The 27,803-nt window shown below is 39.3% G+C and overlaps 1 protein-coding gene across 3 annotated transcripts in view; it reads left to right on the forward strand.

The window, feature by feature from the left end:
* The window catches only part of RELN (reelin), a 283,741-nt gene that overhangs the window by 96,177 nt on the left and 159,761 nt on the right, over positions 1-27,803 (forward strand). For all 3 annotated transcript variants that reach the window (XM_064702887.1, XM_064702886.1, XM_064702888.1), the window contains exons 4-5: positions 17,599-17,669; positions 26,277-26,309. In XM_064702887.1, the coding sequence (XP_064558957.1) occupies positions 17,599-17,669; positions 26,277-26,309 (104 nt within the window). The remainder of the gene's footprint in view (positions 1-17,598; positions 17,670-26,276; positions 26,310-27,803) is intronic.

Raw genomic sequence — 27,803 nt, forward strand, 5'->3', positions numbered from 1 at the left:
AAGGATTGATCTTTTAATGCTTTGCTTTGATACAAAAACAAAGCATCTCACACGAGGACAATTTGCAGTTAAAAATTTTTACTGTATGTTTGCTGAATAAAATAAAAATAAAATAGATCTCACTCTTGCTAGTGTTTAGGATATGTCATGACTGTTTACTTGTATTTGTAAGGATATTTCTGTTGTTGATTTCTAACTCACCAGGATCTAACTGACAGCTAGGTTTGTTGGTTGTGACTATGTTCAGAGCTCTGAAATGCTTTTAGCTGGAAGCCCTGTGGACTAGGAGAAGGAATAAAAAACAAATTTAAAAATCTGAGGTTGGCTGATGATGTGCAATGTGATATGGATGACTATTGGATGCCTATTACAGTGGTCAGTAAAGGCAGTCATGTTGCAGTAGTTTAATTTGGTAACAGTAATTAACTTGCATCAGCAACTCACCTCTCTTGATGCTGATCCATCTCACAGGTATTCAGGCTGGATTTCAAGGCTGGGTTTCTGCCTCACTTTTGTCAGCAGGGATTTTCTGTTGCAGAATGTGACTTGGGATGTGAATTCCCAGCTGGAGCTGCCAGGGAGTGCCAGAGCCAGGGCAGAACAGTTATTGGTCCCTGTGACCCGAGAGCCCTGGATCTCCAGAGGCTGCAGCACACCTGGGGGCTCTCAGCTGCCTGGAGCTCTGTGTGTGAGGCTGGAACGTTCAGCAGCACTGAACTCCCAGTGACAGAGAGAAAGGGAGGGGTACAAACCTCAGCCAAAACAGAGATATTAGCCAACTTTATTAAGTTTTCATGAGTTTAATTAGATTTCCAGACAGTAACAAAATTATGGAGTAAGTGAAGCTCAGCATTCACAAGCGCTGGAAGCTTTGCAGTGCTCTCTTTAGCAGTGCTTTAATAGTGTCTTTAAATTTGCAAGTTATGTTTGAAAAATTAATAAATAGAATTTTAATAAACCCTCTTTCTCTTTTTCTTTTCCCCTTTAAATTGGCAAAATCAAGTCATTGGGTCTCATTCAGTCTGTGAAAGTGTGAGCACAGAATACATTTCATGGTTGATTTATGAGCTCCTTGAAAATATGGTTTATAATGAAATTCCGACAGGCCCTTAAGAAAATTAGCATAACAAATAGCAATGTAATAATACCTTTCATGTCTGTGCATTCCTGCAGATTCACTGTCAGTGAGCACTTGCCAAACACCAGAGCATTTCCAGCCAGGGCTGGGCAGCACACCCAGACAATGCACCCCCAGAAATTGACTGCCTGCTGTATGGATGTGGAGCTATGGATTCAGAGAGTCTGCATGGGCAAAGTTAAATCAGCAGTGATTCTAGCAAAATAATACCAAATTAAGAATAGCTGTCTTCAGCTACAGAGTTATTGCTGTTATTGCTAGTTGTTTAGTTATTACTAAGGCAAAACATGAGAAGTGTAACTTTTACTTCTGGCAGTACTTAATTTCAAGGTTTTGTGTGAATTAGGAAATACAGCTAGAAGACCAGTAATGGCTTGGGCTGTCATCGTCCATATAGAAAGTCTGTATTTATACTTTAGAACTTTATTTTGATGAATTTTACATTTGAGCCTGGTCTCTACAGACTGGTATCCTGATGCTTTGCCTGTGTCTAGCGTTTGCAATATACGAGTTTCTGCCAGCCTGTGTCTAATGTTTGCAATATATGAGTTTCTCCTAATGTGCTCCTTTGGAACATTTTTTTTTTTTTTAATAGGTTTTTTTAAACCTGGGCCAAAGCTGGATAACTGGGTCAGAGTCAGTGTATTTTTATGTAGAAAAGTCTGGGCTATGGGCATCACAGATTTTATGTCCATAACACAAGTGCTTTGCCACTTGGAATTTCGAGGGCATTATACTGACCTCAATCTGCTCACACAATCACTGAAACAATTTAAAGAGCAAAAGTACCATACTAACAGTGCAGCTGTTAGTATGCAAAGGGATGTTGAAGGCTGTTGAAATACAAAGCAAGAGAAAGAAAGACAGTGAGCAGCATAATCTTTGGTCTCCCGGCAACTGATGCACAGTTATGGATAGATGAAGCTAAATTTTAGCATTGAGGTTCACATATGCAGAGTATAATTACATTTGTATTCTAAAAATGTCGTTAAAGCAGTGTTAGACTCAGTGGTTTCTTTTCAAAGGAAAAGTTAAAATGGGAGACATAATTCCAGATGAGATAGTTAGAAAGAACTGTTTACTGTGTTTCTCATTGGTATATTATTTTGGGAAATACAGAAATGGCTGGGTACACAAAAATGCAGTCTGGGAAACAGAAAAGAGCAGAGAGCTTTTGGTGAGACAGCAAAGCTCATAGGGGTGCAGGTTAAGCCAGGCCTGGGAAGACTTCCTGCAGAAAGTCAGCACCTTGCCTACAGAAATTTGGGAAAAGTAAAATCCCTTGAGAGACAGCTTTGTTATTCATACAGAGCTGTTTTGTTTAGTTTTAGTGACACGTCTGTGCCTGTGGCAATCCTCAAATTTCCAGTATCAAAATGTCAGGTTAGGAGGTGACTCAGTACTGGAGATTACTGTTTTATGGGGAGAGGAGCAGAGATTGAGGAGACAGAAGTTTGGGGAAACCCAAACTAAGGTTTGACATTGTCGTAATAATTCGAGCAGTTTTATTTCTTTTACTTAAACACTGTTGGGTAACTAAGGTAAAAAGGGATCATGAAAAGGTTTTATCTTCATTAATATGAAACGGGGACAGTATCCACCTCCTGGACTCAAGAATCAGCCTTCAGCTTTCTCACTGTCATTTTTAATACGAGAATTTTCCCTTTTTGTTAATAGATTAATGGAGGAATAAAAGAGCCACCCTAAGTTCAGTAGCATACAAATTGTCAGCCTGCTTTTTGCCCTGCTTTTTGACTAACCAGGCTGAGTGTCCTGAAAGATTTGGGCTTTGGTCAGCATGGTGAGTGCATGGTCCATTAATCAGATTCCTTAGGTTTACAGTCTTACTTTTTCTAGCAAAATTACTTTTTTCTCATTGTGTCCCTTGTACCCCTTAGCAGATCCAACAAGGAGGAAGAGAGATGATTCCCAGGGAATCAAACTGCTTCTTTTATGGTTGTTACATTCATGACATTGCTAGTAGCAAGAGGGTCGTAATCCACAGTAGTCACCCCTTGAATTGTAGACCATAGGAATTTGGGTCTCTAAAGGATTTTAAAGCTTTTAACCAGTAAATATAATTGGAGGTTGCTTTACCATTTCTTAGATACAGACAAAAAGATACTCAGCTCATGCTGAGTAATTGCAGAAAAGCCAACACTTGAAATATAATTTCCTCAAATACTACAAAGTAGACCATAAGAAATAAATTATCTGGTTTCTCTGCCAAAGACTCTCAACCATAACAACTCTTAACAGTCATCAGCATCAGATGATGTGTAAATCAATAATTCATTGCTCTCCAATTTCAATTTTCTCAAGGAAGATGTTTCCTAATCTCATTTAGAGCAGATTATGCTGTTCTGAGTCCCATTCAGAGGATGGTGTTGGGTGGGTAGTGTGAGTTTTGGTGTACACACAGGACATGAGAGCTTCCCCTGTGATACGGAACTGATAACTCACAGTGCAAGGACTCCCAGGTCCTGAGGCTTCATATTCAGCTGAGGAGCTGCAGCAGCACCAGGATTTGTTGGGAGAGGTGTCTGTGCAGTCAGGAACTTGAGAATCACACCCATGAAATGCAGGTGCTGAAGTGGTTTGAGACATTGGGTTCTTGAACTACCTTCAGGGTGACTGAACTGCTGTGTTGTTTTTGCAATCTGTGTCTTGTTTTAAAGAAAGGAGGTCTAATACAAACCCACTCAATTTGAAGACAGATATGTATGTAGTGATTTGATAAAATTTCTTGGACAGAAGATGCACATTTTTATTAGAAATGGCAGGTATTTATAATTTGCTGCACAAGTAGTTTTCATGTTTTAGCATAATTTAGAGTGAATTAATGGCTTGTTATTTATTGCCTAATGCTCTGTAGGAGTGATTTATAAAGCCATACTCTGCACTGCTTGTTACTTTGTATTCTCTGCATTAGGTGTATCATCAATATCATTAAATGAATTCACAGTGACATTGCTCTGGAACTATGGGTTTTGATACAAGGGTAACAGAACATAAATCAAGAATTATGTTTAATTCATAAGAGGCACCAACCTCTCATTTAAGTGTAGGCTGGGCTAGATGGTGTCAAAAATATGCTTTACAATACCTCTTCTGATTGCATTTCAGACCCTCTCTATACACCCTTATGCTCTCCATGAGAATAATAGACAGCAATACAGTGCAGTTTGTCAAGTGAATAGCATTTCTGGCTCTATATATTTGGGTGCAAATGCTATCATTATTTTTACCACAAGCCAAAAAGGAATATATTTACATGTATATACTTAAAACTATTGTTAAGGGAATCTATAAATTTAAAGACAAATCTTGCCTATTCTCTGCAATAAATACAATTGTTAACGATGTAAATTACACTTTAAAAATCCAGTATTTTGTAGTAGTTCTAACTGTTCTGTTATTTTTACTCCTAGGCAGAAATATAAATAAACTTTTATTTTAGTCTTTCTTTTCTTAACTTAAGCTGGAAGAGATTGTTGGGATTTTTTTTAATTTTCACTTAAAATTAAGTTGGAATAGGACACTTGTAATGGATAATTTTATTCAGTTTGTAAACAAAACTTAGATACTGTTCCATAAAAAAAGGCATCTATATGTGAAAATTAGAAATTCTCATGAGTGTTTTACCCAAATCTTCCAAAAATGTTTCATCCTGCCAGCTGACATCGAGCAGCCCTCCTGCCCATTGTTGTGCTGGGTGATGTTAAGGTGAGTTTGGGGAAGGTGTGTGGGCCCTGAGGGATCCCTTGGTCTCAGCGGGTTGTGGCCCAGAGATTTCCAGGTCTTCCACCTCTCCCACCCCTGCTGGCAGCCATGCCCAAGCTGCAGCAGGGTAGTTTGGAACACCTTCTGCTCAGCTGTGCAAAGGAAATGGAGATCTGGTTGGTTATGGCATCCTTAGGCTGGGCAAAAGGGGCTCAGCCCAGAGCTGTCATGACCCCACTTAATGTCATTAATGTGCTCCAGACCACAGAGTTCGTTCAGGATCAGAGGTTAATGGTGCAAGAATTAACTGCAAGCTCACTTCATTTACCTGTACTTCTGAAATAACAGTGACTGGGGTGATTTTTCTTCATTATATTGTGTGTCCTTTGGTTAGGAGGGTGCTGTTCTAAAATGAGTGACTGCTGTACATGGTGACACAGTACAGACCCATTTCCTGGCAGCTGTCCAGTTTCCAAACAGTCACTAATATTAAAATCTTCTGTCACCAGCATTAAATGTGCCTGTGTCAGTTAAAAACAGAAAGACAAAACATGCAGGGAAATTCAATTTAATGTAGCATAGGATGTATTTCTGGAGGGGAAATACTTGTCCATCCCTCTTTCTCCTTGCATTAATTATTTCTGAGTTTATCCCTTCCAATGAAAGTTGACAACAACTTAGGTGTCTTTAGTAATATTATCTTGGATGTCTAAATATAGAGGACCATAGTGGGAAGGATTATTGTATACAAAATGAAGAATTTGAGGAAGCTCAAGCTTGGCAAGAAGCCCCAGCTGAGTGTGTGTCTTAGCAAACTCCTCCTCAGCTGGGAGGGGATGGAGTTGGGAGACCAAGAGAAAGGTGGTACCAGTGTTGCTGCAAGTGATGAGCTTTCTGTGGCTTAGAAATCACTTCTCCTTCCTGCAGGTGTGGAATGACTGTGCACACACTCCTGCTGCATGGAGGGATACAGAAAAATACACAAAGTTAAACCAGTACCAAATAAACCCATACTTGTCTTGAAGCATCATTCAGCATACCTGACACCAGCAATGCAGACATGGATTCCTGAGTTCAGGAAAGCAAGGATTTAAACAGGATACTTTTAAAGTATGTCCCCAGAAATTAAAACGGCTTTATAAAATTTATTTTGATACAAGTTTTGGAAGTGTTAATTGGTAAAAAATGTTTTTTCAAACCATGCATACTATTTTAGAGACTATTAAGAAATGTAGGTGTGGTTCATTTAAATCCCATGCAATAGCACAAATCATAGCATTTGAAAAGCAAAGATTTTCTGAAATTTAATGTATTTTGTTGTGCATAATGAAGCAGATGAAATAGCCTGGAAACATAAAAAAGCAGTTTCATTCTTGCTTCCTAAAACCAACAGGGCAAAGTTCTTTACTGTGTTCCTATAATAAACTCCTCAAAAGACCAAGTGTCAGCATGAGAAGTATTGAGGAACAATTTTCCACACTACTGTCAGCTGCAAAAAAGGAAGGTATTTCCCTTCAGCAAGACAACATGTAAATTTTTGTGGTAAGCACAGATCAAAAGATTTGTGAATGGAACCTCAGAAAATACTCCTGTTTAGGTTTACTAAAAGTATCTAAAATATTTATAATGTTTCCTGTAGCTCTTACTTTAGGAATCATTAACTCAATAATGCAGTCAGAACAATGGTGAAATGGAATACATATTGAAAGATAGAAGTAAATAGACCATTTGAAATTCTTAAGCTAAAAGGTACATGTTCACATGTCTCTCCTGGGTATTATTAATACATAAACCCAAGTCTTTAGTTGAAATGCAAGGGATTGGCCTCAGGTCAATAAAATTTTTAAAATGTATAATTTTTTTGAAAAAAGGGCAGCAATATCATGCAAGGAATCCACAGTTACTGTGATCTGTTTGATTGAGGGATCCTCAGAGATGGATGCACCTGGAAGCTAAAAGTCACTAGCTGTATTTTAAAATATTTTATTTGTTATTTGCAATATACTGTTTTTAACAGTCTTTGTGTGGAAATAACATAGAGTTATCTTTGCCAGTGGATGAAGTTTGCCTGTTGTCTTAGCATGTGCCAAACAAGTGGTACAGCATAATTAGTGCTGCTATTTTTACAGCATTTGTTTGGATGCTGTTCTCAAATATGTCTTATTTTCTCCTGATTTTATAGTTGTATCTCTGTCATCCACACACCTTTACCAGCAAACAGTTGTTCCATCCCTCTGAGGGGTCTTGCTTCAATTCTTTTGACTGTCTGCCACATCCATCCCATTCACAGGAACAAGGTGCCTTCTAGCTTATGTTGTATTGTGTTTCCATTGTAATTTTTCAAGGTTTCAGCCATTCTCTGTGCAGATGTGGGATTTATTTTTCCCTGAGATCAGCAGATTCCTGATGATCATTCAAAACAGGAAATTGCTAATTGCACTTGTAGTACCTTTATGTAACTTTTCATGAAATCTAGTATCTGTTATGAATCCATCCTTAGTCTGGTCAGTTTTACTTGGACTGCACTGGGAAGATTTCTGTCACATATGGGATGTCACTGCTCCCCATTCCAGGGGACTCTGTCTGGAGCCAATACTTTGGATAATTTTGACAAAGAGAATTCTCAGAAAACCAAGGTTTTATAAAACCTGTTCAATTTATCACTTGTGAATTTATCTCAGGCAGCTCATGGGAAGTGTCCCTTCCATAAGGATGGAGGGAAGTGGACTAAATGCAACAGTCGACCTAGTACCCAAAGTTGGAGAGGAGAGATTTGCAAGAGCAAACCCATATTTTTTTGGTTTTGTTTATTTGATGCAGTATTTTCACAAAATCTCAAAAACCTTATCACTCTGAATACCCCATTAGAATATCAGTTGTGAGAAGAGATCCTCTTTTATCGTTAAGTGTTAGCTTGAGTTTGATGTTTTATTAATCAACCATAAACTTCTTAGCTACACAAATTACAGATGAATTTCTCTAATTTCCAGCACCACTCTGTTGTGTACAGCAGCAGATGTGCACGTCTCCAATGAATGGCTTCATCTGTAGTACTTGGAATTTGGGATTCCAGACAGGGGAATTTGAGCTCCCAAGCAATATTTCATGTAAAAAGCAATCATTATTTGTGTGTGTTTGAAAAGTTCACCTTCCTGGAAACTTTACCGAACTGAATTCCCAGTGTATTAATTTTGATAGGAAACTGTCATTAGCAAATAAATGAAGAGTTGAAGTCTGGTTGTGTTTCACCCAGTATGGCCATTTCTTTGTTCACCAGGGGCAGAGGGAATCCAGTGTTGGTGCTAAAGAATCTCAGAGCATCAACAGGATATTTCCCTACAAAGATTCATTCCAGTGTTGTGCTCATTCTGCCAGAGTCTTCTGAAAACAAATTTGTGCTCAGGAAAAATTAGTCAGTAATAAAAAGCAAGAGCAACCATCTATCCTGGAGGTACTTATATTGTTCCTTAGATTCTCTGTTACTCTGGTTTCTTTCGAGGCCAGGGTTATAAATCTCTTCATTATTACTTTACTCTAAGAGAAAGGTTTTAGACTTCAATGTCTTTTTTAATAATGGGTTTAAAGAATTATTATCCACAGCGTATCTAAAGGAGATATTATAGCAGTGTAGTTTAGCAGGTAATTTGTTTCTGAGTAAGACAAATCATGGATTGTTTCCTAGTGAGAAACATGGTTTCAAACTTATTATTTTGGAACAGTATATTATATGGGAGGCTGCTGTCCAAATGAGTTGTAAGTCCAGTGTATTAATGCCTGTGTCAAGTGACTGACCAATTGAAGGTGAAGCTCAGATTTTGTCAAATGCAATTTTTGATAATCCTATTATTACTTTATTATGCAAAAGCATTCACAAATACCAGAACTGTGAGCCTTGATGTGCTGCCAGGCAATGTGGTAGAAGGTATAGCAGAGCTGTTTGTGTTTTATTGTGTTTTATAGTGTAGTTGACCCTGCTTTGGCCAGGAGGTTGGTCTGGAGACCTCCCAAGGTCCCTTCCAGACTGGATTTTGTTATGATCCTCTCTGGGGTGTGACAGTGAGGGGCAGGCCATGGTTTCCTGGATAGATAAAGGAAAAACTGCAAATTACTCAGAAGCCATTCTGGAGGTGGTAGCAGGGGCAGAGGGTGGGTGCTGAGCCCAGCTGTGGCTCACAGAGCTCCCACCTGCAGCACCAAGGGGTGCTGAGCTATTGCAACACCCTGCAAGGGGAGCTCAGGGGCTCTGCTCAGCCCGAGGAGCTGCTAAAAGTTGCTGGTTTGGAAAGCAGGGCTGGAGGACAGGACTTCTTGTGGAAGGACACAGAGAACAGGTTAAATTTTAAATTCAGTCTCTCTGGTTGGAGTGGGAAAGGCTGGATGTGATTTAGGCATCCATGTGTCTGATTGTCTCTTAATCCCAACCCTAAACCAGCCCTCTCATGGGCATCTCTGAAAAAAGTCTGTGTTGAGGAAAGGCCAAACTATACTGTGAGCAGCAGGATCCATGAATCCAAGTTTCCTTTGTCTTTGGACTGTAAACCCCAATAGCACCCACACCACAGCACTTCCAGGGCCCTCACACTACACCTCAATCTTGCCTTCCATGCTCCAAGGTCCCCAGATAACCTCCTACCCTCCTCTAGCACAGCCAGCTCCTGCCAGGGCTCCCCACCACGGTCTCTCCAGTTTATGGTGTGTACATGATGCTATTCCACCTGCTCCTTTTGTCTGGAGTTCTGTGATACTTCACAGATTTTTCTTTTTTTTTTTTTTTTGGTGGCTGATGGAATTAATTATCGTCCTAAGGCAATATTTCACCTGCCTATTTCTGTTTGTAAGCTAGTATGGTCTTCAGGGATATGTACTTTCTTCCAACTCATAAATCTGGATGAAAATTAAAAACCATGCAGGAGAAATAACTGTCCTTTGTATGATTAGTGACCCTGCTTTTTTTTTTTCCAGAGGTTCACCACATTCACAGCAAGAATAACAATTCTTCACTAACAACTGTGTTAGGTTCTCTCTTAGTTTGATTTTGATCAGTCTGTGAAAGACTTGTGTTCATGTTTCATTTGTTTTTCAGTCCTCTGAAAACATTTAGGTTGGTGAGAACGCTGCAAAGAAACATTAGACAAGGAGTGCAATATTTCAGAGTTTGGTGAAGCTTTAGGAAGGGAAACCTGCCCCATGTGCTGCGGGGTGCAGTGTGTGGAAATTTTGGTTTTTTGCTGTATTATTTTTCTAGCATTAGGCTAAAGAGGCAGGTTTTATCCTTCCCTTGTGAGCTGACTCACACACTGTGGATGCACCAGTTACATATCTGTAATTAATGCTGAAATTAGTTGTTTTTAAGAAAGGGAATTAATTTAGCATTGTAGGGGTTATAAAGCAAATACAGGGGATAAGGTTCCAGATTTTTATGTAGTCCAGCACACCCACAGCTAGTGGGAATGTCCTTTGGGAGCAGTGGGCAGCTAATCAGGATAGAGCAGACTGGGGAAATGTTAACTAGGAAATGGAGAGTGAGTGCAGATGGCATGAGAGCAGTGAAATGAAAAGCTGGCATTAATATCATCCTTTTCCCCATTATTTAGGATATTTTAAAACTAATGTTGTTTTCTTCCCAGCATCTCCTATGCTATTTCTTTTTTTTATTTTTAATTTTAAATGTTTTTAAGTTTTCACTGTGTTAGCTGAGTATGCTATTTATTACAAGCTTTCATTTAAAAATGTACCACATCAGAAAACCCCAGAGCATCAAGTACCTCTAAACTCCTGGTTTTCTGGGACCATGTAAAACCTTTGGCACTCTGAGATTTCCCCCAAGATTAGGGAGAATCAATATCAATATTCGTGCAAAGTGTTAAACATCATGAACTGGTTCATTCCTCTGTTCTGTGAAAGTCAGTTCTCAAGTGATGATTAATCTGATTAGATGCAAACCTTGCTTTCATTTCTTTGCTTTTACTAGATATACAAGACTTAGAATGATGGTTCTGTAGTTAAATGCAGACTGGAAGGGATCTCAGGATCCCATTTTAGTCCAAAATCCTGCTCTAAGGAGGGCCAGACCAGGTTGCTCAGGACTTTAATCCAGTCTGGTTTTAAGATACAACCATGATGGAGAGGAACTGCACAAGTTCCTTTGCTGGCTGGTGCCGTGTCCCCCCAAAATCACCTCTTCTGCAGGATCAATGAGCCCTGCTCCCTCAGTTTCTCCTCACAGGGGGTGAGGAGATGATCTCCAGCCCAGATCATGCCTGTGCTCCAGCCCAGCCCATCTTTCCTTGTGCTCCAGCCCAGATCATCCCTGTGCTCCAGCCCAGCCCATCCTTGTGCTCCATCCTTGTGCACAAGAATGTCTAAAAGGTCTAAAAACACCTCTGTGTTCATTTAGGGATTTCAAGAATTTTAAAATCCCCAGTAACTGCAACATTTCTTCTTTTCATACCGGAAAAGACAAATGTTGTTCTTCTTGAAGGATAATGTAGGTGATTGAATAATATCTTCATTGAATATAGGCTTCAAAAGACTACATAAGCAAAATTTAGGAAAAGTAGTATCTTTCATACAAAAAAATGCAGTATATTCATTAGCTTAGGGTTAAATATAGATTTCAAATGGTTAAAAATATTCAATGCATTAAAAATCTAAAATTCATCCAACTGATGTTTCACTAAATTATAAAGTAAGATAGATTGCAAAACCTAAAAAAAGGACAGAGTCTTCTCCCAAAGACTGAAAAAGGTAGAAAACAGGGACTTAGTTGCTGGCACTGTGTCAGTAGAGAGACAATGGATGCTTGTTCTATTATTTATATGAGCTCTCTGCTTGGCAGATGCCACTGCAATAACCCTTTATTTCAAGTATAGAAAAAATAGAATTTGCTTTCCTTTATAATCACACAATGCAAAATACTAATGAAAATGTTGGATTTCCTGTAGCTGGGAAGAAAGTATTGTCCTAATCTGCTTTCAGTTAGCAAGAACCTCTAAGCATTCCAGTCACATAAAACAAGACAGAATTTTTAAAAACCCCACATCTTTTTATTCTCTGAAATTGAAGAGAAAGGACAATGAAAGTGTTTTATATACAATTTAAAACGGTAAGTCTTACTTTTTCACCTCTTTTCTAAGGTGTATACATTGTTCTGTTGTCTCCATCTTTTGTACATGCACCTTGCAACCAAACAAAAGTTTGGTGTTCTTCAGGACAACAAAAAAGGGTTCTTAAAAATTGTAATGTGTAGGGGCTGGAGGTGCCTGTGTGCCCCTCTGTTTCCAGTGTTGTAGTCTTACATTCATCTTCCAAAAATAACTATAATTGTTTTTAATTATAATTATAAAATCTAGAATAGAATCACAGAATAGCCTGCCTGTTCCAGTGCCTCACCACTCTCACAGAAAAGATTTTTTTCCTAATATCTATTTTGAACCTGCCCTCTTTTCACTCCCCCTTGTCCTGTCACCACATCCCTTGCAAGAAGTCCCTCTCCATCTTTCCCTTTCCAGTATCTACTGGAACAAAATTTCTGTAGGCTCTCCTCATTTATTTTCTATTTGAGAATTTTTTATTCAAATCTTGTTTAAAGAAAGTTCTTAAATGTTTATTAAATCAGTCTTTAGTCAACGTTTGCGTCCTTTTCCTACATGTGCAGTCCCTAGAGATAAATTCAGAGACAAAAGACAAAGCCAGGTGGCCCTTGTTCCTCTTGCATTTACCCTATGTGAAGGCTCACCCATGAAGTAAGTTATTAATTGTAATTTTTTATTTATATAATTCATTCATGTGAACCACAAACTTCAGCAGACAGTTGCCCCAAATGAAATTTTTGTTCTTGGCCCTCTAGCACACACCCTGGCTTTTGCTGACCATTTTAGTCCTTTCCCCCAAAGAATTTTCACCTCTGACTGAGGTTTTTAGAGCAAGTGTGCCAATTCCAGTCTCCTGAACAAATGTCTACATAAGTAATTGCATCTTACTTGCCAAATTTCCCTGACAATTTCAGCTGAATATGGTCAGGACAGATGACTTCCTCTATAACATATCAGTGAGGGAACCATTGGGGACAGGGAGAGAAAAGCAGAGTCAAAATGTGTATTTCAGAACACAGAGATCTCATTTCTGCTGCTTTAATTAGCCTGAACTTGCATGTCAAGTGGAAACTGAAATAACAGCTTGGAGGCATTTAACCAGAGGAGATGGAAGCCTCCCACCCAAGTGCCTTTGGATCAGCAGCCACCAGGGCTCTGTGCATTTTCCCTGCTGGCCCCAGCACCATCTCCCAGTCAGGTCTGACATTCAGTCTGGCTGCTCTTGAAGAAATTGTCACTGAAGCTTCCAGCCCTGGTAGGAAACACAGTCCAAAATGCACCCCAGCCTGACCTCACCTCATAGCACACAGAAAATGGTCAATAAACCACCTTGGCAGGGCACTGGAAGAAAGTGGTTCACACTCCCAGCATGAGAGGCTGTGCACAACACAGCCCCATGTTCCTGAAGGCCTCTTCTCCATCATGCTTTTAAGTTATTTTATTCAGAGATCCCTTAATTAGGCAGTATTGGAGGAGAATGTATTTTTTAAAGATCGTGGGTTAAACAAGACAACCCTACAGAGATGATCATGCAAATTCCACAATGCATTAAAAATCAACCCATTTATTTGCATAAGCAGGGCAGCTATCCACCTCTGGGCATGTGGCTGTGTGTCCCTTGCACAGGTGGGGCTGGCAGAGCAGGGCAGCAGAGGCAGCACATGAGGGTCAGTCCCATGTAGGCTCCTGCCTGTGCTCTCCTGAGCCAAAACACTCTCTCCAAAATGCAACCTGTTAGCAAGGACGTGTTAGCAATCCATGTAATAAGGCCAGTGTGAATTATGAGATATTTCAACACAAAATGCCAACAGCAATCATTGGATGTGCATTATTTTCTGCTCCAGCCCAGGCTCATTACTTTCCTAGCATCACCTGTGTCCCCCACAGTGGTGGGGAAGCAACACAGTCTGTGCTGGCAACAGACCTGATTTCAAGGGGCATCACTGTGGGGCTGGGGAAGACCAATCTCAGCTTCCTACAGTCACTCACTGATTTTCCTGGAGCCAGTGTTGTGGATGTTGCCCTGAATTTCCTCAAGTAGAAGCACCCACTATTAGTATCTGGCACAAGGTTAAACTCTGCTAGTGCAGGTAAGAAATGACCTCCTTTTCTTGGATCCTGTAGAAAACCTTCTTTGGGGCACCATGAGATGAGGTATTTTACTGTAGGGCACCTGAGCCTTTTTGAAACTCCCTCTCACATGAATTTGTCCCAGTGCCTTCCCTCACCAGGGAAAGGTGCAGATGGCCAAGCATCCTTATTGGCACCTGATTTTACTCAAATAGTTGTGGTTTAGGGAGGAAAATTCTTTTAAAAGCTGCTGTAATTGATTTATGGGGTTAGCAATGCCTTGAGCTGCCAGTGAACCTTGGCACCTGATCTAGTCTTTTTGTGTTGAGAACTCTTTATTCCTCTGTAAGCAGTTCATCCCCTCTTGCACAGCCCCAGGCACACAAATAGATCTAGGCTAATGGAAGAGTGAGGTTAATATAAAGAGGAACCTTATTACCTCTAAGTTGTTTTTCTTTCAAAGCTCTCACTAACCACATCAGGATGTTCCTCTTCTGGGAACAGGATGGGATGTCTCCCATTTCTCTTGTAATTCTCATCCCTTTGGAAAGATTAATTCCTACTTGGAATTTTCTCTGGGGACATATGGAACATGCATCTTGCCTTTTAGCTGACTGACACATTAGGTCTGATTAGTCACTTGCCCTGTAGCAGACAATGTCAGAGTGGGACTATAGACTGGTGTGGAGTAACATCAAATAGTAGTTAGTAAGTGCTCTTCTTCTAAGCAATATTTAACTGCAGTTAAGACAGCATAGAAACTTTTCAAAAAACCACAATATTCAGTTAAGTAACTGCATATATATATATATATAGTGACATATATATATGTCACAAAAGCAAAACCCGAGTTAAGAGTTGAACAATTTTCTTTAGTAGAGTCTCCTTCAGGCATTGCCAGTATTATTTTTGTAATAATTATTATAAATATTATGTAGTCTTCATATGAGTGTGAATATAGGAATTGAAATGAGTTTGGATATGTTAAATGTCTTTATAAAAAAAGAATCCAAATACACAATCCTGTCTTGTGAACCTCACCTGTCAGGTAAGAACATCACCAACAAAGAAAGTTCAATACAGAAAAGGTATGTTTTGAACTTCTTTCTAGAAATAGCTCAGTTCCTGCATAATTGTGCTGCATTATTTTCATTTGCTCCATTAGTAAAGCACAAATCCAGAGAAAAAGGAGCAGAAAAAACTGGTAAAGTGGGAGTAGCAGCACCCTCAGCAAGTCTCTGTGGCGCGACAAACGTGCCAGGAGCTCAGGCTGCAGCAAGCAGTGCCCCTCCTGCCCTGCTCTCCTGGCCCCAGGGTGCAGATCTCTCCTGCTATGGAACAGCAGCACTTGGCTCCTGGTCTGCATTGTCAAGCAAGGGATGACAGGCACAGAAAGATGCTGATCATTCAGCTGGGTGCTGGCTCTCTGCCCAAATCCCCTTTTTCTCACACGCACACAGAGACCCAGTGAACACTGCAGGGTTTGGTATTATTGGTATTACTTGGTGTTTGTGTGCATTCAGACACATGCTTGAGCTCTCCTCTGCATGAGGTCTGTGTTCCAAGGGTTTGCTCTTCTCTGCCTCATAAAGGAATGCTCTGGTTGCCATCATTGTTGTGTACATTCTGAATTGTTGCCTGGGCTGTTGCATAAACAGCATCTCTGAAGTCCTGGTCCACTGCTAATAAAAGTTTTCTTTCCCACTGTCTGCAAAGAGTCCTCTCTTCCACCCTGACAGCTTGGGGGATAGAACTGTTGTACAAAATACTTCTGTGCCTTAGGTGTGCCTTTTCCTTGTATGTTAAGCTCAATACATAAAATTTCCTCACTGAAGCACATCTGCAAAACCTGTCTCTTGGTGCTGCATTGGCCACAAAGCTGGCTGTGGGATGCCCTGCCATTTCAGCTGCCACAGGAAGCCACCAAATCTGGTCCTTCTAAAGAAATCTGGGCACATGTTTGATTTTGGAGATTGTTTGGTCCAATTCTGACTTGCATGACTGAGTACACCTATGTGGTAAATTGCAGAAATGCATGTAGTGATCATATAGTTTCATTCATATTCATCACAACGGAGCTTAAATAAATTATTTAATTCATAGTTTTAAATGAGACTTATTGCCTCAGCTCTCTTGTCTTTATGTGCTGGAGCAGTGTATTTGTTTTTATTTTACTCTGAACTTAGCATGGTCACTGGTCTTATCAGCAGATATAGAAATGCTAATGTAGAACTATAGCATGAAGTTCTGCTGTATTTTATGAAAGTACTGAAAATCCTAAAAGAGTGCTATAGGGCACATGGTAGGCAGTGCAACCAAAACCTCACACTGGTGATGTGATCCTGGGACTGTGGCCAAAATACTGGCACTGCCAGGTGAGGCAAGGCTCCAGCTTTACATCCGCCTGTGAAAGTCCAAGGTGGAAAAAACCAGCACAGCTCTCCTTCCTCAGGCAGAGGAAGAGTGTCTAAAAGCCCTAGGAGCATCAGGTCAGCACAGTTGGCATTTCAGGACACACACACTGGTGTAAACAGAGCTTTCCTACACGTACAGAAAGCAAAGTAGATCCCAGAGAAGCTTTCCTTTACTCCTGTTTGTATTCTGACAATTTGAAGATGAGTTCACCCTGGGCACCACTGTATCTGAAAAATTTAGTATTAGATATGTTAATTTTATTCTTCCTTTTCAGGGTAACTGGCCTAGTAGCCAAGTAAAATAGAATGTATTTTGGTTTTCATTTTCCCACCATTCCTTTCTGGGCTTTTCTGACATTTCATAAGCCAGCTAGGCATGATCCATTAGAGAGGGCACACTGCTGGCTGAGAAACTGCACTCATAAAGGAGTTTTCAACATCTTACTGTTCAACTGAGAGGCCATTTCACTATCTTCACATGGATCTGTACTGAGCCCATTAATATTAGTTAGAGAAAGGTTAAAGAACGTGTATGAAGAGTGTGCATGAATCTAGACAGATATTGGAGGAACTTGAAAGAAATCAGACTTCAGATTCAACACTTGCAGATACTGAGAGGTTTGGAAATCTCTGAGATAAAACTGATGTTGTGAAGTATTGCACTTGGAAAAGAGGGGTTAAATGAGCAACTGGAAAGAAAGTAAAACAATTGCTGCTAACATGAGAGCTCTGTAAGAGAAAAACAAATCACATTGCATTATATTTCTACCTGATCATGAGGAAGCAATGACAAGTTTTGTGGTACATTACATGTGTACATAGCTGTGGGTCACTAATTGGAATTAACTATTCTTTAGACAAAACTTTTGAGGCCTCAAATATAGAAACTCTATGTGCAGCTACAGATACATGTCAAATACATTCTTCATTACATGCCAGTGATTTTTATTACCAACAAAACCATTTTGGTTTAGGAATTTTCTTTTGCTATGCACAAAACAATCACTGCAAATTATTCTATAAATTTAGAAGACTACAAAAAAGAACACAGAAAGAAAGCAGAATGGGACTTCTGATTTGATTAGTCATGCATAAAGATATACATATATATGTATAAATAAGTTTATATTATTTATTGTTGTCTTTTTTGTGTTCACAGGGCTACAGCTACTCACAGGGGCCAAGTTATATTCAAGGATGCCTTAGCACAACAGCTGTGTGAACAGGGAGGTAAGAGTCACCATAATTCTAAAAATATCTGGCAAATGTGATTTTCCATTGTACCTGCATGTCAGTGTTACTCTTCATGAAAGCTATTCTGTAGAAAGCCTTGAATCAGGATCATATTTGCATTCCTGAAACTGAGTTCCTTTGGCTCCATACATCCCATTGTCTATCCAGGAATCCCACTTTTCCTCTCTGCTACACGTTGGGGAATATACAAAACTTTATGTGCATTATACACATTCCTGAAATCAGCCTGTAATAGCCAACATTTCTTTTCTGTCAGAACCACTGGCTGGGTTTTAACCCTCACTGTATTAACTTTAAGCAATATGGCTGCAGCAAAAGCTTTGTTTACTATCCAGCTCACACATGTACATGTGAAAAATATGCCTTCCCTTTTTGTGAAAGTAGGCCATTGAATTTTTGCCTGTCACATCCAACATTTGATCATTTTTATAGCTAAGCAAAATGTTTGACTTACACAAACTTTCAAAATCTAATTGTTTTCACAGCTTGCCCTTTCAATGAATAACCTAAAAAGTAAATATCCTGTTGTCATCTGTTGTCTACAAACAGTACTTTGCTTTGAACCTGCTTCTTTAAGTGAGAAGTAGAGATGGTTTCCATCATTTTTGGTACATGAGAGAAAGGAATTTCCATTTATATCAGCAAAATTCCAGTGATATTTCCATGTGAAAAGAAACAATGAAACATGGGCTAAATTATTTAAAATAAAGATTTTAAAATGGGAAATGTGTTGTGATATTAACGCACAAGAGAAAATCCCATAAAACCCATCTCTTGGGGGCATTGGAACTATAAGGTTGGGGTTTTTTCCTATGAGTGGAAATATGGTTTTTGCAATAAAAAGCTGTTGAACATTATTTCAGGAGCATAACCTGAGTTATTCATATAAGGTATCAATAGTAGCTCTATGATAATGAGAGGAAAATATTTCAACTTTTAACTTCAATATTCAATTTTTCACTTTTGTTGTAGCTCAATGGAAGTAAGAAGAAGGATTCAGAGAGGTGAAAAAATGTCAGCTAGCAGGCTAGGATATTGGTTATACTTTGGAGGAAACAGAAATATGTAACACAGTGCTGACAATGAGAAGGGAGTGTCATGGTGATCTGGATGGAAAGTGATTGGGCCAGCCATGTTTTTTGCTGTGGGGAAGGAAGAACATTTGGAGAAATTAAGAGGAGGTTAATTAACAGGAGGTTGTGCACCTGTGATGGGAGTGTGGAAGTGCAGTGTTTCAGTGACTGGTGTGTGGGGACCTGGAACAGAAGTGTTGGCAGGATCATCATTTGGATGTACTGAGGAGGCTGGGGAGGGTATCTCACACAGGCTGCTTGCTGGACGGATGTGAGTCAAGAGTGGAAAAGTGAATATGCAATCAGCATAAAGTGACAAAAACCAGAAGAGAAACAGATTAAATTCTCCAAGGCATAACTGCAGAGTGAGCACCCCACAGCCAAAGGCAACCTGGGGCAGCCAGAACAGGTAGGGAAGGGAGAGGGCAGTGGGAGTCATGTTGATGGCAGTGACCAGGATGGTGACAGCTGTGCACAAGCAAGCTGAATGGAAACACATGACTGTCAGTGTCAGAGCTGGCAACATGGTCAAGGAGAATATGGCCAAAGCAGCAAGATGTCTCCCTGCTCAAAGAAAATACCTTGGTAAGCAGAGACAAGCTGGTAGATATCCATCTATACAGACCTGACAGTCCTTCTTCAGACATTCTGTTCACTGAGATTTTAGTGGGAGAGCTGACAAAAGAAATTTTTATTCTTCCACCCTTCTCTGCTTTACAGTTCTGCAGTTTTGGAGCACAACCTAACCTCAGATAAACATTTTAGCAACACTTATGTTGGTTAGAACAGTAAGTCCTTATGTTACTGTTTGCTGTCCCTGAGTTCACAGGAACTCTGCAGAACAAGGAGAAAATAGAATTGTGGTATTTATTGTATTCAGAGTATAAAGGATGCTGAGATATCCCAGTGGCTGCTCAGCTGTGACAATCCCTTTGCTGCCTCCTTCTCCCATCCATAGCCATGTCCTGCACCAGCTCCTTGGAAGGGCCTTCAGCTTCCCTGCCTTGCCACAGTCTCCCACACCCCTATAACTTATAACTTTTTTTGTTTCCCATGGTTTCCCCATCAATTCCCTTTTCTCCGTACACAGTCACTCCAGAGTCATCCCTGCAGTGTGTGCTGTCACTGCAGAGCCTCTGCAGCCCTGGTTTGGCTTAGCCAGGATCACCCAGAGGTGCTGCTCTGTGAGCATGGACAGCGTGTGACAGCTGTAGCAGTGATCGGAGTTCCCTGCAACACTGATGTGCAAGATCCTCAGTTTTTCTCTTGGCTCTTCTCCCACATTTTTATCCTCACCATGGCTTCTCCCCCTTGGTTTCCCAGCTCAGACACAGTTTCCTTGACTTGGATATTCAACCACTGCATTGCCCATTACCCTTACTCCCACCCCTCCCAGGCTCTCCTCTGCCTTTTTGTTCTTATTTCTTGAACACAGTATGCATTGCATTAATCTCTAACCACTGCATACTATTATCATCCTTATACTATTAGAATTAATTTTCCTATTCAAAGAAAAGAGGCTTTCTTTGAAGTAGACCTTACTTCATTTATTCAATTTTCATCAACACCACTCATGTAAACAAAGGATTCTTTCAGGAAGAATTAGTGAATTTATTTAGATGCAAATAAGATATTAATATATATGCAAAACAGCAAGATAGATTGACATAAATGAGGTTTTATAGTCTGTTTCTAGCCCTAAACATTACTATACTTAAATCATGCTTTGAATGATGTGACATATTAAATAAAGAAAAATAAAACCACAGGGCAACTTCATAGATTTATTACAGGACATGTTCTTAATAAGCATGTTCACTAGAGGTGGTATCAGACTTCCTAATGTTTAGTAGAAAGGATATACAGGAAGATGTGAAAGTAGCAAGGAATCTCAAAAATCATGGTTACTGTGGTTGTCCACCCTCAGATGTACATTAATAAATCCTGATAGAGTTAATGGAACTAGTGCAGTAAAAGGAAAGTGATTTTTTGTATTTTGAAGAGAATTGGAGGATGATGAAGGGTGGTGTTAAGGGATGGCAATGCCATATGTATAATGTAAATGTAGTAAGAAATGATGCCATAGGGGAAGGCACCAAAGAAAGTAAAATAATTGCTTAAAAAGCTCTGAGTTCAGAATATAATACATCTTTTAGGAAGCTAGGGAGAGCTGATGTTTGAGAGCTGATGTAAGCTTTAAATTTTATGAGAATTATACTGAAGAAAGGAGACATAAAAATTATCATAGAAAATGTTCATCTAGAACAAACAGGAAAAACCCCAACAGAAATAAAAACTATATAAAAGAATCTGGAAAGGGTAGCTGTCTTGTCAATGCTTTTAAGGGTAAATAAGGATCATAATGAGTGGTGATATTCTTGCCAGTAAAAATATGTTTAATATACCATATATTTAACTCATTGTAATAGTTAAATAAATAGAAAATAAGGTAAGCTTAGTATTGTGCATGTTGATTCATATTTATTTCTGAGAATATCCTGAGAATTGGCCCAGGATTGACTCTCTTTTATTTGAGAACTTTTGCCTGAATGTTTGTGCAAGACCCTTTAGGTGCATTTTGTACCTTGTAAAATTTAGGAACACTTTGGAAAAAAAATGCAAACCAGATTTCAGGATCTCAGGTTTGTATTTCACAAGCTCTCAGAGCAGTATTTGACAGAGCAGAGGAGTGGAGAGTAGAGCTGGTGTGAAGCTCCTCAGTTCATGTTTTAGCAAGAATAACCCAGCCCTCCGGCACCTCACTGACTCTCCCTGGGGATGCTCAGCCTCCATCATTCAATAGCAACTTGGTTTACCAGTAGAGAGAAAGTATTGGAGGGAGTCTAAATAAAAGCTTTTATTTCCCTTTTTAATCTTCATCTGGCTGCTAATGACAAGGAGATTGGAGTTCATAATCTGCAAACAGAAGACGCCTCTCTGCACACCTCATTTGTCATGAACTGATGAGCAACAGCTGATGGCCCCTGGCTGTAGAACTCTGAGCAGTGTTTGTCTGGGAGCATACAGGCATTTGTGTCACTGTAATTCACTTGCCCTTCATATTACAAAACCCACAAAGTTCAGGATTCTGAGCAAAAAAAAAAAAATAAATTATTTTTAGTGGGTTTTAAGAATATTTTCTTATGCTGGATTTTCTACCTATACCTATACACAGTCTTGACCCCAGAACTCTATGGAATATGACTGTCAATAGCACAAATGGATGTTTCTGTGTTTAATTTGCCTTATGCTTGCTCTTTTTAAATCTGAATGGGGACTAATGTTACTTAACAGTTGACTATTACCATGTTTAATGATTTTGTTTCTTATTTTTTCACTGACAACAAAACCACCATCAAATCATTTCTTTCCTCCTCACATTCCAGTTTCTAGAAGATGACATTCCCTTCTCACTTGTTTAATATTTCCCTTCCTTCCAGTTTAACCAAAAAGGGGCATATTTAAATTGGCTTAACCTTTCAGCAGCCTTATTTCATCCACAGAAAAATTTAACCTTTTACTCCAAAACATTCCTCCGTTCTCCCTCATCCCAGTGACACAGAGCCCCACAATGTCCCCATTGACTTTTGAATTCCCCATTAGCTCCCTCAAGATTCTCATGCTTTCAGTTTGGCTGTGGCCTTTCTCTCTCTGAATCACTTTGTATTGCATCCTTTCTTCTCTGCTTTTCCTTGCCAAAGGGACTGTCTTGTAAGACAAGGCAAGCACTCTACATTTCCTCAAATTTTCTCATATTGTACTTGCTGATACCTCTGAGATTGTGACCTCAGTTGAGCTCTGCTTCCATTCTTTGCTCAGAACAATTCATCTCTTGTAAAGCTCAGTATATACCCAGGGTGCTGGTTGAAAATCAAATAATAAATTCATTTACTTTACTTTTTAAAAAGGTACAACATTCTCATTCAAGCTAAGATGCATTTTGGAGCCACACAAATACTGGGTTTAAATTTAAAACCATCCAACTATGTGCCTAAGGAACATCTAACAAAGTGAATAATGGTTTAAAATATGAAGTGAGATGGTCTTTCTTTTTCCCTCTCAGTCTGAAGTATTGTATAATTCCTTTTAAATTATAAATTTATATCTTTGCACTCTATAGCTACTCTGCACTGTAGCATTCCTTTTATCTTTGCCAAATTGTACAAAAAAACTTCATTTGACTTGAGCCACACTGTATGGCTTATGTAAAAATCCATGTTATTTTAAAGAAAGTAGTTCTGTAAATTGATTAGAAAGGCAGATCTGAAAATATTTTAAAACAACTACTATTTTTACTACTAATATTTTTAAAAATACTATTTTTAGTTTTGGGTTTTGTTTTGAATTTCTATTATTGGTGGGCCTTAAATACAACACTTGAAGATCATCCCAGTGCTGTTTTGCAATTAAATATAAAATGTAATACAGAAATTATTTATAGAGAGAATAAAGCCTATGTTTCTCACTTATTGAATGGTACCCTCACAGTCTTTTGTCATATTCAGCTCAGGAATTTGAATTACAATCAGAATACATAAGGCAAAAATACCTGGGCTTCTTAGATCCTGTAAGGATTTAGGAAACCTCTCCCCAGTATAAAGTCTATACTTGTAACAACCTTTTTGTCTAACATGAGATGTTTGCTTAGTTCCACCTCTAATTTTTAAATGATTGATCAGTAGCATTAGTATGGACCTGCACCATTTCCTTCCTTTCATTCTATTGGTGAGCAGTTTTGGTGTGCAATGTACAGTGCATATGGTGGAAGAGCCATTTCAGGAAAAAATCTCAGATCCCAAGGCTGTATTTTTTAATCACATAAACAGCCAGTTTTATTAAATAATCATGAAGTCAAAAGAGTTTCAAATGTAAAGATGCCATGTTTGTGCTATACCTGTGCCTTTTTGCTGAATGCTGGAATTTTGCATCATTTCATTCATGACTGTGTGTATCCTTGGCTGGAGAAAGCCTCTTTCAAAGAGCCATGCCAAACAGCCTGGGGTGAATGATAACACAGCCCTCCCTTCTCATTTGGAGGTCTGAACTGCTCTCCTTGGAGACGGTGGACTCTTTCATCTGAGCTACTTTCAAAGGCCAATGGAATTTGCTTGGGCAATTGGTGATTGTGCCCATGATGTGCCCTGGTATGACCACGCTCCTCATAGGTGAGACTGGCAGGATGGCTCTCAGCCCCCCCTGTGCTCACAGCAGATCACCCCTCAGCACTGCCCTGGAACTACTGAGAAGGGAACATCAGGGTTAGTGATTTTACTTTACACCTAGTCTCTTGGAACAGGAGTATTACAGGAATATTACAAATCCCATGCCATAATGTGCTTCTTTTCCTGCAGGCAAAATACAGAACAGTTTGTGTTGTTCAGTCTGGGAAATAATTCAGTTAGTCCAGTTTGATCCATTTATTTGTGCAAATAATTTTAAAAGGTTTCTGATGAAATTTACACATTCCCATGGAGAAAAACAATACAAGGGGGCTTGTCCCTGGGGCTCCAAGGTACAAATGCAGTCATTTTCACTGTAGGATTCACCACTGCAGTCCAGCACTCTTCTGGAGACAGTGCCAAGCTTAACTTGCAATATTTGTGTTTCTAGAGATTTTGTACTAGCATGATGAGAGGTCTTGGCCATTGCTGGAGTCATTGTTGGCATTTTTGCTAGGAAAGACAAAGCAGCTTGGGTGACTTTCTTGTATAAAAATGGAGCAAGTTAGCCATGAAAAGGAAAAAATATTTCAGATTTCTGAAACAAAACCAGGCTCTTAAGAAGGTCTTTTCTCTCAGTTGTAGTAAAGTTTTCTTTTTCAGAAAACCAGTGAAGGTTTTCAGTTTGTGTGTACACAGAAATGCATACATATATACTTATATATGCCTATGTATATATGTATGCATGTACATGTGTGTGTGCGTGTGTCTGTGTGTGTGTGTATACTCATACGTATATATGTGTATATATATATATATATATATATATGTGCATAAGGTTAGGGGAGAGATATATCTACACACAAAAATGTAAATATTTATATGGTTAGTGGATGGTGTAAAACATGTCACTCCTCTAACTGGCAAGTCTGTTCAATGGAAGTTTTCTGTCTAAGGTAAATCCAGGTTGCTTGCCATAATTTTCTGGTCTGCAGATAGCTCATTTGTTGACTGCTCAGTCTTCTTCATCACCTATTTCTCCATGAAATGTTGTAATTTCATTACAGAATGGCATGGCTCCTTGCAAACCCAGTATTTAAAGACTAAGCAGGAAGAGAAAAACAAAATTCTTGAGATTTGTATTGGACTTTCTATTCAGATAACTATGTGTGAGAGCTGTACACAGATTGCTGCATTCATTTTTATGTTTATTTTTAATCTATTTTTAATTTGTCAGATGTTATGACAGAAATTGCAGTAATTCAGTATTTTTTTTGCAAATATGCTGAAGAAATCAGGAGTACTGCTACAATTTAGGTCAGCGCCCAACAAAAAAACCACAGAATCATCAAATGAATCCTGGCTTCAAAAATTTCTCTTTTTTTGGTGGTTCTATTTTACCAAAGTCCAAAAGACTGCTGGAAATGCAGATCCATGGCTGAGGTACTGATGGACAATTAGGTAGCTGCTTCCCTGGAGCTTGGTTGTATGCACCCCTTGGCCTTCACGAAAGAGATGCAACCTACTTTGGATTTAAGATCCAGCAAGGCTGTGGGTGTGGTAGCTGCCATGGAGCATCCTACACACTGTGTAGCCAGCTTCTGGACCTCCCCAAATATTTCTGTGTAGCTGTGCCCCTTCAGATACAGTCTGGTTCCATTTGTGTGGTGCTACACCAAGACTCCTGTTGGTACTTTATTGAAGGTTACTCAATAAACTTGCACCATTTCACGTGCTCCCCAGGCAGTGTTTTTACAATATTGTGGTGGTTTTTGGGAGGCAGAGACCTACTGGGGAATTGATCAGCATTGCCTGCAAAAACATGCTTTCATATAAGTGTTTCATATTATGATTTGCAGAGTTAATCTGTTACTTGTTGCCCTAGGATTATTTGGATTACTTCCCCCAATAATATGCCCAGTAAAATGTTGTTCAGTGTAGTATAAAAGATCAAAAATGGAATTTTTTACCTCTCCTAGACTACTTCTGTTGTTCAGCCTAATTTCCACTTTGTCAGCCCTTGAGCTATTGAATCTTAATCCAAATTATTTTTAACAATATCTCATCATTCTAGACTTTAATTGACCTTTTTTACCATACTGTAAAACCAACGCTGACTTTCATTTATTTCAATGCTTATTTTAATTAAGAGAACAATTATTTTTGTTTTCCTGTTATACTTTTTGTAACTTTTGGGGTCTGTCATATTTTTCACAATTAAACTACTGAGAGAGCTGATTTAGGAGAGAATGTACTGTACAATTTGTTTTAAGCTGTATTGATATTTAATGCTGCAGTTGAGACCTGTTGATAGAATATATTCATGCACTGTGTGTCTTTGTTTTCCACAGCCCCGACAGAAGCTCCCCTACATCCTCACCTAGGTAGGTGATTTGTCATTCTTACTACTTAAACTCAGAATCATTGACTTTACTACATTAAAAAATCTGTAAAGTCACATTAAACTAGGTCTGGGGAATTCAAATAAAAATGAGATTCATATAAAGTTGAATGATTTATATCTAATTCTGATTAGTTGTTTCTTCATTGTGGTTTTTATTGCTTTTTATTGTCTTTGACTCCTTGCAGTGTGTGTATATCATGCTGCAGACCTTTTGGTCCTAGTTATGTATTAGAGCATCTGTTTGCAAGAGGGTCAGGACTGGAGCACCCCTGCTATGAAAACAGGCTGGAAGAGTTGGGATTGTTCTGCCTGGAGAAGGGAAGGCTTCAGTGAGACATTAGAGCATCTTTAAAGGGGCTGCAAGAAAGCTGGAGAGGATTTTTTTCAAGTGCTTGTTGTAATATAACAAAGGGGAATAAAGGACTTTAATTTTAAAGAGATTAGCTATCAGGTTGGTTAGACACTGGAATAGGTTTCCAGAGAAGCTGTGGATGCTCCATCCCTGGAAGCGTTCAAGGCCAGGTTGGATGTGATTTTGAGCACTCTGGCATAGTGGGAGGTGTCCCTGCCCATGGCAGAGGTGCTGGGATTAGATGATCTTTAAGGTCCCTTTCAACCCAAACCATTCTCTCATTCTGTGCCCCAGAACCTTCAGTGTGGGACAGCACCTCACACCAGGGCAGGGTTGCTCTGAGGAAGGTTTTGTGCCAGTGCATCTCCACAGTGGACCCTGGAGCAAGGCACTGCTGCTCCCTGCATCCACCAACCCTTGTGCTGCAATTGGATTCATCCAGGACAGATTCTGGCATTCTTTCTCAGGTTAAATAGCAGGCCACAGTTACTTCATTCATTTTGTGGAAGTATTTGTAGAGAAGGATCTGTCTAATACAATCACAGGTGCCAAAGTGTGGGGATTTTAAGCGAGTTTATTGGTCATCGTACATAAATGAGACAGTAATTCTAGGTGGAATATTGGAGTCCAAAGTTTGCAGAACAGCGGTAAGAAATATTTGCATAACAGCTCACCGTTTATGTTCCTTAGATGAGTTGACCTTTACTGCCAGATCTGCTGATAGCAGCAGAGAAATTCCAATGAGCTCATGGATTTTTGCTTATGAGTTGTCAAAATGTATCCCCTGACTGCAAGATCTGTAATTCACTCATTAGGACTTCTCATCCATTCTTGTGCCCATGTTTGCAGAATCTGGATTTGGAAGGATTTTTTTCTAAGTATTCAGAAAACCAACAATTCAGAACAAAACTTTTTAAAAGATTTAGTGTATACTTGATGACTCCATCTTTCCATACCCAGCACACTTTGATGATGAGGGCACTTTTTCATTTTTGTGGTACTATGATCCATGGTAAGGAAAAAGCCCTGTAACTAAGAGACCCTGGCTTTTATATATAGCTTAACCTGAAAAGCAGATTTTTAGAAATAAAAAATGCAATCTACCATTAATTTCTTTAGGTT

The sequence above is a fragment of the Zonotrichia leucophrys genome, chromosome 1A, assembly GCF_028769735.1.
Source record: "Zonotrichia leucophrys gambelii isolate GWCS_2022_RI chromosome 1A, RI_Zleu_2.0, whole genome shotgun sequence".
Lineage (NCBI taxonomy): Eukaryota > Metazoa > Chordata > Aves > Passeriformes > Passerellidae > Zonotrichia > Zonotrichia leucophrys.